At 44.5% G+C, this 15,623-nt stretch overlaps 1 protein-coding gene across 2 annotated transcripts in view; it reads left to right on the top strand.

The window, feature by feature from the left end:
• MRE11 (MRE11 double strand break repair nuclease) overlaps positions 1 to 15,623 on the top strand; it is a 69,181-nt gene that overhangs the window by 36,002 nt on the left and 17,556 nt on the right. For both annotated transcript variants that reach the window (XM_075546465.1, XM_075546466.1), the window contains exons 14-16: positions 4,908 to 4,970; positions 9,773 to 9,992; positions 11,975 to 12,058. In XM_075546465.1, the coding sequence (XP_075402580.1) occupies positions 4,908 to 4,970; positions 9,773 to 9,992; positions 11,975 to 12,058 (367 nt within the window). The remainder of the gene's footprint in view (positions 1 to 4,907; positions 4,971 to 9,772; positions 9,993 to 11,974; positions 12,059 to 15,623) is intronic.

Here is a 15,623-nt window from a genome sequence, read left to right as displayed (position 1 = left end):
CATTTCTATTTTAACAGTCTTACCTTAAACTTAGCTCTGTTTTTTTGTTTGTTTCTTTGGGGTTTTCTTTTTAAAAATCAACCATGATTTCATTTCTCTGATTTGTTTAGCTTCTTCATCTGTAAAGTTTGGATAATAAAAATGAAGATTAAATTAGAAATATCTAGAAGAGTGTTAGTTTTATTCCTCATAGGTTGTATCTTCTCTTGACAATCCCCCAAATTTTTTCAGTGAACCTTTTAGGATGAATATTTCTGCTCATTTTAATTTTTTAGTCAGCTTTGATTGTTATTTTGAGTGTAATCTAGAAAAAATGGGCTTGAGTTCTCTTTCAGCATAAAAACAGTATCACAGAGGGAAAACTCCAGATTTTACTACATAGAAACTTTACATCTTTGAATGCCAGACTGCCAAATTAAAAATAAACATAGTGATGTGGAGAAAATAATAGAAATAATATGAGCCGAAAATTTTTTATAACATTAAACAACTATATTGGTCTTAAGGAAAAGGATATCAATAATAGTTGCACAACCTGAAGAGTATAGTCAGTGGCCCAAAATTATGCATGTAGAAATTGTTGAATTGGAGAATGTTTTGTTGTGTGTATTGATGCCGCAATTGGAAAATCAATATATTAATAACTGAGTACAAGGTTGAAGGAAATGTTGTAAAGTTGATTATTGTAATGATTATACAACTCTTCTTGATATGATTGAACTATTGAACTGTATGATATATGGATGAAGTGCCGATAAAACTAAAGAAATACTAAACATTTCAGCAAGATAATGAGCAAAGAGCATGGCTAGGTGGTCCGCAGAAGAGAGGCAAGAGGCTAATAAGCATATGAAGATGGTATTCAGCCTAGGTTAACCAAAGAAACTTCAACATAGTTTGTATTTTCAAAATTGGCAACAATTTGGCAAAAATACATTGGAACCCTGCTGGTAGGGGGCTTATTGAAAAGCAGTGTGATCCTGTGCATCGAGAGGCTCGACCTTTGACCCTTGAACTCAAACCGCAAACCAGCCTGGCTGCCACAGAGTCTGTCCTGACGCTCAGCCGCCCTCGCAGGACGGCCCCGGGGGCTGCTGAGACTGACTGTGCAGGAGGACAAAGCCTCCTCTCTCTCTAGCGGAGCAGCAGTGGTTTCACACCGCCGACTTGTCAGTGAGCAGCCCAGCTCTGAGCTACCAGAGCCACTCCACTCTTTACTCCACCAGAGACATTTCCATCAGCAGACGGTGCGTAAAGGGGAATGCGTCCCACTGTTATCTGCAACGCAGGGAAGGCGGCGATGGCCTGGGCTGTAAGGATTGAAGGACGGGTGTGAAGTCCTCAGCCTCGTCGTATATGTTACACGGTGGTTGCTCAGCAAGTGTCACTAGTCTTTTCCCGCCAGTGCTCATTTCTCCTCTTCGGTGAGGGTTAGCATGTTTGGTATTACACACCAGCTAAGGAGCCCTGGTGGCCTAGCGGTTACGTACGGGGCTTTGAGCTGCAAGCGAACCAGCAGCCAGCTGCTCCGGAGAAAGACGAGGCTCTCTGCGCTCAGAGACACACAGGGGCAGTTCCCCCTGCCCTACAGGGTCGCTAGGAGTCTACTGACTGGGTGCCAGTGAGATGGTGTTACCCGTGAGTGGCGCACTGTGAAACTGGGTGCTGACTGAGGGATTGGAGGCTCAGACCCGCCCAGAGGACCCTCCAGAGATAGGTCTGGAGCCCTGCCTCTGAGAGGTCATCGCCGCTGAAACCCCGTGGGGCCTTGTCCGGCTCTGAAACCCCAGGGGCTGCTGCGAGTTGGGTTGACGCAGAGGCGACGGGTGTGAGTTTACAGCTCTTGCAAGTACTATGTGATCTGGAAACAAATGACATTCCTGCAGTTTGCTTCCCTCTATGGAACCCTAACAAGCAGATGTTATTTCTCAGCTTGAAAGACAATAAACCCAAAACTCTCGAGCCCACTTTTCCCTTTAGTTATTGCTGCTCAACTTCCTTCTCATTTTACAGTAGAATTGCTCCGCAGGCTTTTCCATGTCCCGCTGCCCCTAATTCTTCTCTGTTCTTGCTCTCTTAAACTAAGCCACGGAGGCTTCTGAGTTGGTCATGATAGGGAGTTGCTTTTGTCCAAGACCCCAGCACTCTCCATTCTAAGGCAAATGTCCATCCCGATCTTTCATCTGAGTGACTCTTCGAATCTTGTCTTCGTTGACTTCCCAGAGCTCCACTCTCTACCTCGCTTCTACCTCACCTTCTTTCAGTTTCCGTTCTTGATTTCTCTTGTCTCTGCAGCCTCTCAAGGTGGAGTCCCCAGAACTCAGTCCTTGGACCTCTTCTCTATGCACACATTGCCTTTGTAAGCTCGTTTGGCTCTAAATAACCATCCGTTCATGGTGACTTTCAGAAGGCTCACCCAGCCATCTTCACAAACTCCTGGACATTTTCACCTGGACCTCAAGTAGACATCTAGAACATTTAGCACGCTCCACTCCGAACTTCTGATCCCCACTCCCTGCTCTACCCAGTGGAAGCCTCGTTCCTTCTGTTGCTCAGGCCCCAAACATTAAAGCTGCTCTTGACTCTGTTCTGCCTCCTGTATCCTGTCCATAAAGCCCGTGAGAGCCAGAAGCCACCGAAGGGAGACCCCTGTCCGAAAGGAACAAGGCAGGTAGCCTCCCTGAAGGCGTGGTTGCCAAGGGTAGGAGGGCACTCTGTCAGAGGCAGCAAACTTGGGAGACCCAGACAAGCAAGGTGGTCCCATTGAATTCTGGCTCTCTCGCGTTTCACGGACTCACTTCTCACTACCGTTGTCACTGCCCAAGGATCTAAGCCAGAGTCTCTTCTCACCTGCAGCACTTCCCTTCTGGCCTCCCTGCTCTGCTCCTGTCCTCCTTCTTGTCCTGCCCTCCCGTGTCCGTGACCATGCATACTTTAGACCATTCTTGGTTTGTTTGCTTGTCTGTCTGAGCTTTTACAGTTGTTTGGAGTTCCATTCAGCCTGACCCTTGTTATTTCTCTACCTTCATATCTGCCGGCGCCACACTGAACTCCTTGCTGTGTCTCAAACCACAAAAAAACAACAGTCCTGCTTCTGCCCCAGGGCCTTTGTATGTGTTTCCCCCAGTTACTTCTATGATTCATTCCCTGCCTCCTGAAATCCTTGCTCATATATTATTTTCTGAGCGAGGCTTTTCCTGACCATCCACCTCTCTTCCTGCTTTGTTTTTGTCTCGGAATGTTTATTGCCTTCTGTGAAGATAGCACGGGTTTTAGTATTTCAAAGGACCCAGAAAAGCTCGACTGATCATGCTCACTCAGGCTTTCACGGAAAGCCGTAGGATCTAGCTAGATATGACAGAAAGAGAGAGAGTGCAGGCCAACCCTGGGGTTCTGGAAGACGTCTGAGCATCAGCTCCCAGGTCTGGCTACAGGATGCCCTCTGAGCGGTCCAGGCCGAAATCCCCAGTGGGTCCTGTATGTCCCTCTGCTCACATAATCCTGCTGCCCACCCCGTTGTGCAGGTTGGAAGCCATCTGCAAAAAAGAATGGATCTGGGCATGCCCGAAACCTCCAACCAGACCCTGAAGTAATTCAGTGGCCATTGCATAGCTCCTGACTCAGCTGACCCAGCGTGAGAGTGTAACTGCTCCCTGGCAGTCCCAAAGCTGGGACACTGTGGAAGCAGATCATCAGGCCTGTCATCCGTGCTGCCTCCGAACCAAACCAATACACGGCCACTGAGTCCACCCTGCCCCATCGCGACCCGACAGGACAGAGTGGCACTGCGCCCGTAGGTCCCGTGGACTGGAAACGTGCATGGAAGCAGAGCACCAGTGTCTTCCCCACTGGAAAGTCGCAGGTGGCGGGTGCGCTTCACCCACTGTGCCACCAGAGCTCCCCCTAAGTTGCTGGGTGGGTTCAAATCACCAGGTGTTCCATGGTACCTGGGAGCTTAACTGTTTGTGGCCTAGGGACTCAGCACGTCCCTAGGCCATGGAAACACACCAGGAGTGACTCATGTTAAGTCTTCACAGACGACCTTGCTGAGCAGTGAGCTGTCAGCTACTTAATTGTGTCTCCCAGGGGTCCAAGCCGAATCCCACACCCTAAGGTAAATTATAATTTTTTTCATATATTGTCACTCTCTTATCAGTCCCCACCCCGTGCCATGCCCTGCCCAAGGGCAGACTTTTCTTACTGTTTCATTCATGATTGTAGTTCCTGCTCCTGTAGTAGTGCCTGGCACACAGTGTGTGCTCAGTTAATAGTGGCTGAATAAGTTACCTGCACACATGGCCTTTGTCTCTCCAACGACAACATGCTCTTAGAAGAGCTGTGAGCAGGGGCCATTCAAATCAAGAACCTCCTGTACCCCTGACAGTCCCCGGCCTAGGCAGCACAGACGGTGAACATCCCAGGTGTGGCCATAGATGAAAAGGACCGCCAGCGCCCAGGATCACAGTGGGCCTCCAACTTGTCAGCAGCCATGTGCCCAGGACTGCTCTGGGCAACATCATAAATATCTCACATTCTTTCTAGGAGAATAGATTTTGTTTTTAGCTCTGTAACTGAAATATAATGCTCGTGGCAAATTAGACCCTTTCTCTCCTCTCTGCTCTGACAGACTATTTTTCAGGGACATAGAACATTTGGCATGAGGTAATATAATTTTGCTCAGGGGCTGGCATGTCTTTATTTTCAAGAGTGCATTTCTGAAGTGGTAGTGTAAGCCACTGGGAAATTTTGATTTCTCTATCCATCTCCCATGAATTAAGCCATAATGAAATTTCCCAAGTTTTATGTTAATAGCACCAAGCATTTCTTAATCACTTTGCAGCCCATTATTCTTTACTTACATGATTGAAATGAGCAACATGTTTGTGATTTACTTTGTTACAATCTAGGTGCGTTGTTTCAGAGAAAGCAGACAAAGAAATGCACAGGAAGAAGATGATGAAGTTCGAGAGGTAATTTTTCTGTTATAACTCGCTATGCTTACATGTCGGTTCAGTAAATTAGAAGGATTGGTTGGTTTATCTAGAGCAGTCAGCCCATCATGACATTAGAAGGTCTGGTTGGTTTATCTAGAGCAGTCAGCCCATCATGACATTAGAAGGACTGGTTGGTGTATCTAGAGCAGTCAGCCCATCATCACATTAGAAGGACTAGTTGATTTATCTAGAGCAATCAGCCCATCATGACATTAGAAGGTCTGGTTGGTGGTTTATCTAGAGCAGTCGGCCCATCATACATTAGAAGGACTGGTTGGTTTATCTAGAGCAGTCGGCCCATCACGACATTAGAAGGACTGGTTGGTGTATCTAGAGCAGTCAGCCCATTATGACATTAGGAGGACTGGTTGGTGTATCTAGAGCAGTCAGCCCATCATGACATTAGAAGGTCTGGTTGGTGGTTTATCTAGAGCAGTCGGCCCATCATACATTAGAAGGACTGGTTGGTTTATCTAGAGCAGTCGGCCCATCATGACATTAGAAGGACTGGTTGGTTTATCTAGAGCAGTCAGCCCATCATGACATTAGAATGACTGGTTGGTGTATCTAGAGCAGTCAGCCCATCATGACATTAGAAGGACTGGTTGGTTTATCTAGAGCAGTCGGCCTATCATGACATTAGAAGGTCTGGTTGGTGGTTTATCTAGAGCAGTCGGCCCATCATACATTAGAAGGACTGGTTGGTTTATCTAGAGCAGTCGGCCCATCATGACATTAGAAGGACTGGTTGGTTTATCTAGAGCAGTCAGCCCATCATGACATTAGAATGACTAGTTGGTGTATCTAGAGCAGTCAGCCCATCATGACATTAGAAGGACTGGTTGGTTTATCTAGAGCAGTCGGCCTATCATGACATTAGAAGGACTGGTTGGTTTATCTAGAGCAATCAGCCCATCATGACATTAGAAGGTCTGGTTGGTGGTTTATCTAGAGCAGTTAGCCCATCATGACATTAGAAGGTCTGGTTGGTTTATCTAGAGCAGTCAGCCCATCATGACATTAGAATGACTAGTTGGTGTATCTAGAGCAGTCAGCCCATCATGGCATTAGAAGGACTGGTTGGTTTATCTAGAGCAGTCGGCCCATCATACATTAGAAGGACTAGTTGGTTTATCTAGAGCAATCAGCCCATCATGACATTAGAAGGTCTGGTTGGTGGTTTATCTAGAGCAATCAGCCCATCATGACATTAGAAGGACTAGTTGGTTTATCTAGAGCAATCAGCCCATCATGACATTAGAAGGTCTGGTTGGTGGTTTATCTAGAGCAATCGGCACATCATGACATTAGAAGGACTGGTTGGTGTATTTAGAGCAGTCAGCCCATCATGACATTAGGAGGACTGGTTGGTGTATCTAGAGCGGTCAGCCCTTTTAGATTTGATGGGTAGGAATGGACAGGGGACAGCAAGGTTGGCCACGGAGGTAGTAGAGAGCCACCTTTGGTTGACTGGTTCAGCCTGCACATACTCTACATGCTGACATGGTTCGTGTCTTTGGCTTTTGTCTAAGGCAGTGGTTCTCAACCTTCCTAATGCTGCGACCGTTTGATACAGTTTCTCATTTTGTGGTGACCCTCCAACCATAAAATTATTTTCATTGCTACTTCATCATTGTAATTTTGCTACTGTTGTGAATCTGGTGATCCCTGTGAAAGGGTCGTTAGACGCCCCCAAAGGGGTCGCCACCCACAGGTTGAGAATTGCTGGTCTAAGATGTGGTGAGGAGGGTGGAGGGCACTTAAAGGATTCATCTGAACCATCACTAGAGATTGCAAGACAGCTCAAAGGCTTTCCTTTTTTTTTTTTAAATGAAAACTGTGAGTGCCTCGATGTATTTCCTCACCTGTCATTTCATACTACTAGCTCTTTGGGGACCTGGTTATATCATGCCATATATGTGAAATTTTGGGGCATTTTAGGTGTTGAGTTTTTTCCGTTTGTCTTATTACAACATTTTGATTTTGATGTTTGTAAACCAATTAAATTCATGTTTGTTTGGGTTCTCTAAGAGAAGCAAAACATATATATATATATATGTACACACTATATATATACACACTTACACACACACACATCTATCAAGAGATAGAGAAGTGTCTATTAAAAATGGCTCACACAATTGTCAAAGCTGTGAAGTGGGTCAGATGTTAAGCAGAGGTACAGGTGCTAGAAAGCAGGGAGACCACAGGCTGGTGGGTGAGTCCAAGGTCAGGCATGCGACTACAGAATCCAGTGAATCCAAAGTCAGTTGAGGAGTCAGCCTGGTGGTCTGCTGATGGTTCCCTGGGTCAGTGGGCTATTGGTAGCTGTTGACTCAAGTCCAAAGAACCAGGTGCTGCATCCAGACCCAGTTAGAGGCAAGGCGGCTTCCTGAGGGCATTCACTGATTCAGGAATTAGGAAGCTTCCTTTCTATTGCATCAGGGCTGTCAGCTGAGTAAGGGGCTTGCACTCCATCACAGTCATCTCAACCCTTCGTGGCTGCTCACAGCAGATCCTATCGGAGTTGATTATATTATGTTAGGTCAAACCCTTGAGAATCCTGGCTTAGGTATGTCGATACAAAACCTCAGTATCAAAACCCCCACATTGAGCACTTGATTAAAATCTGTAGAAAAATATAAAGAATGCACAGAAAAAGCTGTGAAAGCTAGAACTTGTGTAAGGCAGAAGTTTGTCAGAAGGAAAACAAATCTTTTCCACTGAAACAAATGGTAATAAAGTGGTGAGACTACACTCTCAAAGGTGGAAAACTTGGGAGACCTGGAAAGAAAAGGCCGTCGCCTTAAGTCTTGGCTCTCATGGGTCCCATTGTAGTAACCCAGTAGTGCTGTCCTTTAAAGCATCTGTGGTAACCTAAATGTCTGCTTTTGGGTTTCATTGATTTCTTCCCCTCATACTCCTTGAACTACTCCGCGGAGTGGCTGCTAAGTGCCCTCGAGTGGGCTCCGACTCACAGCAACTGGGTACTGAATAAACATTGTCCAGTCCTGCACCTTCCTCACACATTGTTGCAGCCACGGTGTCCATCGTTTTGTTGGGTGTCTTCTCATTTGCACTGATGCTCTGCTTATGGAGCCTGGCATCCTTTTCTAAGGACCGGTCTGTCCTGATAACACGTCCAAGTCTCACCATCCTCGCTGCAGGGTGTGTTTGGCTGGACTTCCTCTCAGACAGACAGATGTGTGTGTGCTTCCAGCAGTCCATGGGACTTTTGGTATTCTTTGCCAGCTCCGTGCTTCACAACCTAAGTTCACGTTGTTGGCATTGGTGCCAGTATTGGCTAATTTGTTTGGCTAGTGATCAAAAAATCAGCAGTGTATCTACTCAGAGTCGCCTGACAGGAAAGACCAAGTGCTCGCCTGAAGAATCAGTTGCCGGAAACCCCTGGGGTGCACAGTAGGGTGTCATGAGTCAGAAACTACTCCCCGACATCTGGTTTCATACAGAACTAAAAGCTACCAGCATCCAGTAAGGCCCATACTCGCCATTCCCAGTCTCCAAGTCATTTCCTGAATAAATGTGGTGGCGAAAGCAGAACGGATTACCTACTGGGTTTTATTTAGTATTGCCTTCAGGGGAAGGGGAAGACATGTACTTGCTTCTTTTTGTGAGGTGTCTTATTGATGCCATCGTGGCTCCCATTTTACAAAGGAGAAAGCTGAGTCTATGCTTCAGGTCACGTGGTGCCGCTGGAATCTCAATGTGAATGGGGCTTCAAAAAGTTTGTAGAAATGGTGGGATTTTTCCCATGGACTTTTTGAAACGCTCTTGTATTTCTGCCTCCAAGACTGGGCGTTTCCATCTTACTGTATCCTACCAAGACTTATAATACTATACTTTTATAATACTGTAATGCGATGGTTATAATACCGATTCACTGCATGGCCAAGGCATGACTTAGGTTTTAAGACATTGAGAACAGCCATGGAGTTTGCTCCAATTCCTACTGACTATAGGACAGATAATGCCTCTTTGGATTTTTGAGACTGATAAATTTTTTTTAAACATTTTATTAGGGGCTCATACAACTCTTATCACAATCCATACATATACATACATCAATTGTATAAAGAGCATCCGTACATTCTTTGCCCTAATCATTTTCAAACCATTTGCTCTCCACTTAAGCCCCTTGCATCAGGTCCTCTTCCTCCCCCCTCCCCGCTCCCCCCTCAAGACTGAGAATTTTTATGGGAGCAGATAGCTTTGTGTTCCCCCTGTGGATCGGCTGGTGGGTTTGAACCACCCACCTTGCCGTTAGCAGTCTATCACTTAGCCAACAGTGTGACCAGAGCTCTCACTCAACCCACTGACAATGAGAAGTGAAACCCATATGCTGCCACCTGTGCCAGCTGACCTACAAATCCTTAAAGACACGCTTATGCACGGATGTCCTTTGTAGCCTTGGTGCTGCCCGTATGCGCTCTATAAAGGAGCCCAGCGGGCACTCCCCAGGAGAAAGATATGACCGTCTGCCCTGGAAGATGTGGCCGTGGGAACCCTTGGAGACAGACAGGTCCCTTCTGTCCTATAGATTCTCTGTGAATCAGATTATTTCCATGTCAGTGGGACATGAAACTGATCCAACAAATCGTAGATGTTAAATTTGATGAAGGAAGGGATGTTTTATATTTTTAGCAGGGTAAGCGAAAATTAATGCTAGAGGCACATTAATTGTCATCGGAATGGCTGAATGCATGCTTTTAGGTTGCTCTGTTACCTACTAACCTGTACCTTCTTGTTCCCTGTCTCAGGCTATGAGTCGGGCCCGAGCCCACAGGTCTCAGTTGGAGAGCTCTGCTTCCGCCTATGGTGCTGCTGACGCCATGAGTATAGATCTGACCGAGGAGCTGGCTGGTGACTCGGACGACAGCGTCTCAGCAGCAGGCCACCCGGGAAGAGGCCGGGGCCGAGGGCGGCGAGGAGGCCGAGGGCAGGCTTCCTCATCGAGAGGAGAGTCTCAGAGAAGGAGAGGTTAGCTTTGTGCCCAGACCCAGACTTCGCAGCGGAATGGGAGACAGCGGATTGAATCCCTGTTGTCAGAATTGAGTTATGGGTTTTGTTTTGTTTTTTAAAGTTTGTTTTTATACTACATAAAGGCGGTCTTTAATGGTGACCTTTTGCTTAAATTAAGGATGGCAGTGTGCCTCTAGGGCTTTAACTACTTTTTGTTGCCATTAAGTTGATTATGAACTCATAGGGTTTTCAAGGCTATGGTCTTTCAGAAGCAGAGTACCATACCTAACGTCCGAGACACATCGGGGTATATTTGAACTTCCAACCCATGGGATAGTAGTCAAATCATTGCTCAACTATTTGTGCTACTTTGGGTTTAACGGGGTTTTTGTTTGTTTTTTTTTCAGACTGTCACTGCCTGTTTCATACGTAGTACCTCAGTATAGTTAATGTCAGGAAGATAGCTAACTAATGGCAGTTGACAGCAGGAAGAAAGCCTCAGATTGCATAAATTGTTCTTGTTACTGTCATAAGTTAAACCATGCCTATTGGCTCCAAAGTGGTCATGATAAAACTTATTGAAAATACCTACTCCAAACAAATTGGTTTCTGAAAGCAATTATTGATATTTCCATTTTTGTGTTTTGCGTGGCAACTCTTGTCATTGAGTAATCCAGGTAACTGAATCCCATGACATCCTATGTATTATATAAATTATCCCTAGAGTATTTTAAAGTTATTTGTACCAAATATTTGCCCATAGGAATTGTAAGCTGGTAAAATGGAGTGTGACTTAGTTAAAAATCTATGGGGAGTGAAGTCTTTATCTTCGAGATAAAATTATTTTTATAATCTTTCATTTATAAAATTTTCCCCTTAGATTTGAATTGGAACAAATTGAACTAATGTGTCCTAGGAAGTGTCTCTGAAAGTCAGCTAGACATTAGATGTTTTTTCATATATACACATACACACACATGCATACGAGGGTGTACCCCCCCAATGATTTTTTTTCCAAAGCTATGCATTTAAATTTTTCTACGAAACAACCTTATCACCTTCAAAGTACTCTCCATTACACTTCATACATGCATCAAATTTGATTCCATTCTTGGAAACCTTTTTAAACTCATCTGTTTGGATAGCTGACAGCACCTCCCTCGTTTTTTTCTTCACCTCTTCTACATCGTCAAATCACTGTCCTTTCATGTCCCTCTTCACTCATGGGAACAGACGAAGTTGCATGAAGTGAGGTCAGGGAGGAAGGCGCGTGTGGCAAGCAAGGCAAGCTGCTCTTTGCCCGGGCACACTGAGATGGCTGTGTGAGCAGGTGCATTGCGGCAAAACCAGTCCTCCATCTGCCACACGTCAGGCTTTTTTTGTGGCACTCTGTTACACTAGCTGTTCAGAACCTTTCAATAGAAAGCTTAATTAATAGTATGATCTGGTAGAATGGACTCCAAATGCACTGAAAGTTGTCATTTCCATCTGTTTGGGAAGTTGACAGATATCCAGAATGAGGTTTATCATTAAGGACATTTTCACCTTTTCTGAAACGAGAAAACCACTTGTACATTTGAGTTTTTCCCATAGCGCTATCCTTGTAAGCTGTGTTCAACATCCCAACATTCTGAGCAGGAAACAAAATTTCACAGGCTCATGCCGTTCTCTTAAATTGGCCATCATAAAAATTGAGGTTCGAGCGAAACTCTTTTATGAAAATTTCACTGTGACTGGAGAGAACCTTCTCAGGCAATGCTCCTGGGTGCACTAGGTCAGAAGAGTTCAGTGCTCACCTAGGGGGGAAAATGCATACTACGAAAGGTCCACCTAGCGGAGCTTTTTTCATTTGTGTGTGTGGGGGGGTACCCCCCTCTCAATCTAGTTGATCTTTTACTCTCATGACTTTATTTAAATTTCATTTTGATACTGTTTTTAACTTTAAAAAAACCTTTTCTTTGGATGGGATTATGTAATGATTGTGCTTATTCTAATATTAGGCAGTAGTCTTGAGTCTTTCACTCGAAGCAGAAGTTCAAAGGCCACTGCATCAACGTCCTCTAGGAATATGTCAATTCTAGACGGTGAGTACAATTGAGAATCATCTAACAGTGACTTACCGACCGCGTAGCAGCACGGTGGAGCGTGCCTCTAGTCAGAAAGACTTTGGATGGCCTTTCAGAGACCTCAGTTTATTAGCATTGTCCTCAGCGGAAAAATGGGGTCAGGATTTCATCTACTTCATTGGGTTACTTTGAGCATTAATGAGAAACTGCATGTTTCTCACTACCTAAGCCTTTAATGAGTGTAAATGGTGGTTCTGTTAACCTTACTTATAAAGTTGGTGATATAGAACAGTTATAAATACTAAATAAACTTATATGCATCTATGAAGGGGCTGCAAAGAGTTCATGGAAAAATTCCATTATCTTTTAATTCTGTACTGAGCATCGCACTTATTAAGAACTCAGTAGATGATTGCTGGTATTTGTATTAGTGACAGTATTTTCAATTAGTTTATATAAATACAGGCATTTTATAAATCATTGATCTATATTTTACTCATTGTAATTGATTTCATGGCTCTGCTAACATCTGATTGCCACTAGCATGGTCTCCTTGATTTGATAAATGAAGCTGCTTCTTAAAATATGAATGTAAAGCATTCTCTCCTGGGTTGGAATTAGTGTTTTGTAAGGGCGAAAGATTACCCATGGAATCCTAACTCCTATACTTGCTACAACTCTCAGGCAAAAGCAAACTTTAAGACTAAAACCTCCAGATTCCCATTACAAATGAAGATTGAAAAGATCAGATTCACACTCTAGGAGAGAAAATGCCATGGAGTATATGGATAAGTGTGCTGGAATTTTACTAGAAAGGGTAGACATTAGACTTTTAGTACTCAGTGGTTGTAAATTAAAAAGTCGACAGCCCAGATTTTTCCATTGAGGTTAGTCAGAAGCGCTCTGTGACCTAGGGATTTAAAGCCAGTGTCTCTACATCTCTCCTCCCCTGGCTGCCATCCTCTGTATCCACAACTTCTAGTGGCTACGTTAATGGAAAGGCTGACACTGTACTGGCAGTTTATAAATCACTGGTCTATGTGTTACTCATTGTAATTGACTTAATGGCTCTGCTAAATCTGGGCCCTCGTTAATGCAGTGTGCCTGGGCTGCCTATTTTTAGCTTTTGAATATTGCAAATACTTCCCTGCAAGAAGTATTAACCTTATTTCGCAAATGAGGCAACTGGGGCGGAAAGAAGCCAGGGAACTTAGCCAGTAGACACCCAGCTAGTAAGTGAGTGGGTTTCACTCAAACCAGAACTTTTGGCCACCATTTGTTGCCTTCCTTATAAGACTCTGTGCTTATTTTTCTGATACACTTAATATCTAACAAATACTTATTCCTCTTTAGCTGTCCATTTGAAATTAAAGGAGTATTATTTTGTGGCTTTCACAATAATTTGGAGAGTCAGTGAGTAAATAATGAGCAGAAATATTCCCTGGGAGCATTGCATTATGACCCTGGCCTTTTCATTCCGTTGCCTCAACTCGCCTATTTTTAAATGCTTTACTGTGAACTGGGTGAAGGTTTACAGAGCAGATCATTCATTTGCATAGTTTCAACTCATCCATTCAGTCCCCTCACTTACCCCATTCCCTCCCTATGATTCCTGTTTCCATTCCTCTGTCTTTCCTGAGTGAGACACCGCGATGGGAAATAACGGATTATTTTGTGTTGCGTATACCTCACTAGTTGTGTTAGACTAGGTTGACTAGAGAGACAAATTCAGAGACACTCATATATGTATAAGCAAGAGTTTTACATTGAAGAATAATTGTAAATCAAGAAAACATCCCAGACCGGTACAGTTCAAGTCTGATATCAGCTTATAAGTCTGATACTAGTTCATAAATCTCTCTTCAGATTCATACACCCACATGCAATGATGCAGAAGGCAGGAAGATCACTGGTCTTTGGGAGAAAAGTCTTATGGGTCCAATGGCGGTAGAAGCATCACAGGGCTGGCGCAGGTCTCCGCCACATGGCTCACACAGGTCTCCAGATGTCTCCACGTGGCTTGTCTAGAGGAAGGTGAAGCAGAGAGAGAAGTTCCCAGAATCCTCATGGGAAGGTCACACCTACAAGGAGGCACCATCAGGCTGTGGCCTGATTGACAGGCTAGACTCCACCCCTACACTTATCTATCAAGTTGACATGAAATTATATTATGTAACTTCCATACTAGTGCTATCGTTCCTCCTTAAAGGTCTGTCTGTTGTTTGACTAACAGTTGAGCCATGAAAGTGAGTTCCTTTCTAGACCCGAAGGATGCCTGAGGCCCATGTGTCCAGGGTCCCAGCGCCTCTCTCCGACTCCATCTAGCCTTTCGAGTTGCATTGTCAGTGGGGACAGTGCTCAGTAGAGAGGAAGCATGCTGCTCCAGCTTTCCCTTCTCAAGTGGACTGTACCTGACTGGGGAGGAAACCTGGACTAGGAAGAATGCCTAAATGATAAAACGAGGAGTAGCTAGCAATATTCCTGAGATGTTCTGACTAGGAAAATGCTTGGCTTTGCAGGATAATTTGAGTGTTTGACTTCTTCCGGTCTTTTGACTTCCTTTTTCTCTGTGCCTTGGTTGATTTGGGGGTCGTCTTGGGAGAGACGTTTTCCTGGACAGTAAAATCTGTGAGAGCCAGAACTTGAGACGATTACCCTGTCCCCCCCCCTTTGTCCCAAAAGCTTTCCACCTTTGACAGGTGTGCCTTCTCACTACTTTTTCGTCACTCATTTCAGGAGAGAATATTTGAACTTCCCTCTCGAACAGGTTTCTACCTTACATGGTTGCCAACGTGCATGCATTTTAGCATACTAGCAAACTGGTGAGGCCTGGGCAAAAATAAATTTGTAATTGACTGCTAGAGATTTACTCTGGGCTTTGGTCTCAGAGGGGAAAAAGCAGGGAGGAAAGAGCTAGCTAAGCATCACCTTTTAACACACACAAAGTTAAAGATGTCAACGTGTTTTATGACAGAATGGAAGGTATGCTATTTAATGGAACTCCCCTTCTGGTGTACCCCGTTTCTGGTGAGGAAGAGGACTAACAGGGTAGAAGAGAAAGGAATTCCTAAGTGAAGGAACCACATGGCTTCCACTACCACCACAGACGACAAAGGAGAGAGACATGAGGATTGCCTCTTTCTGAAGATTCTTTTTTTTTTTTTTTTTCACATTTGGCCATTCTTTTTTTTCTGTCATTTTATTGGGAGCTCTTACAGGTAATATAACAATCCATAATTCAGTTGGATCAAGCACAATCATACAATTGCTGCCATCAATGTCAAAACATTTTCTTTCTTGTACTCTCATATCAGCTCCCCCTTTTCCCCACGCTACCCCCCAGGAACCCTTTCATTATGTATCTTTATTATTCTTTTATTTATTTGGGGGATATCGTACACCACCCAATGCATCTGTTCACCTTCAGTTCTGTTACCCATGCCCTCGAATGGGGCACAGGGCCATCATTGCCATCAGCCCGACAGTTGTCTTCCCACACCCTCAGGGAATCATTGCTCCTGCTGCTGTTTCTGAAGAATTTACCTATCTTGGATTTCGTGCATCGAATGATCTTACGCAAATG

This window comes from Tenrec ecaudatus, chromosome 4 (genome assembly GCF_050624435.1).
Source record: "Tenrec ecaudatus isolate mTenEca1 chromosome 4, mTenEca1.hap1, whole genome shotgun sequence".
NCBI classification, from domain to species: Eukaryota; Metazoa; Chordata; class Mammalia; order Afrosoricida; family Tenrecidae; genus Tenrec; species Tenrec ecaudatus.
Note: the sequence above shows the minus strand (reverse complement) of the source record. Positions and strands in the feature narration are given on the sequence as shown.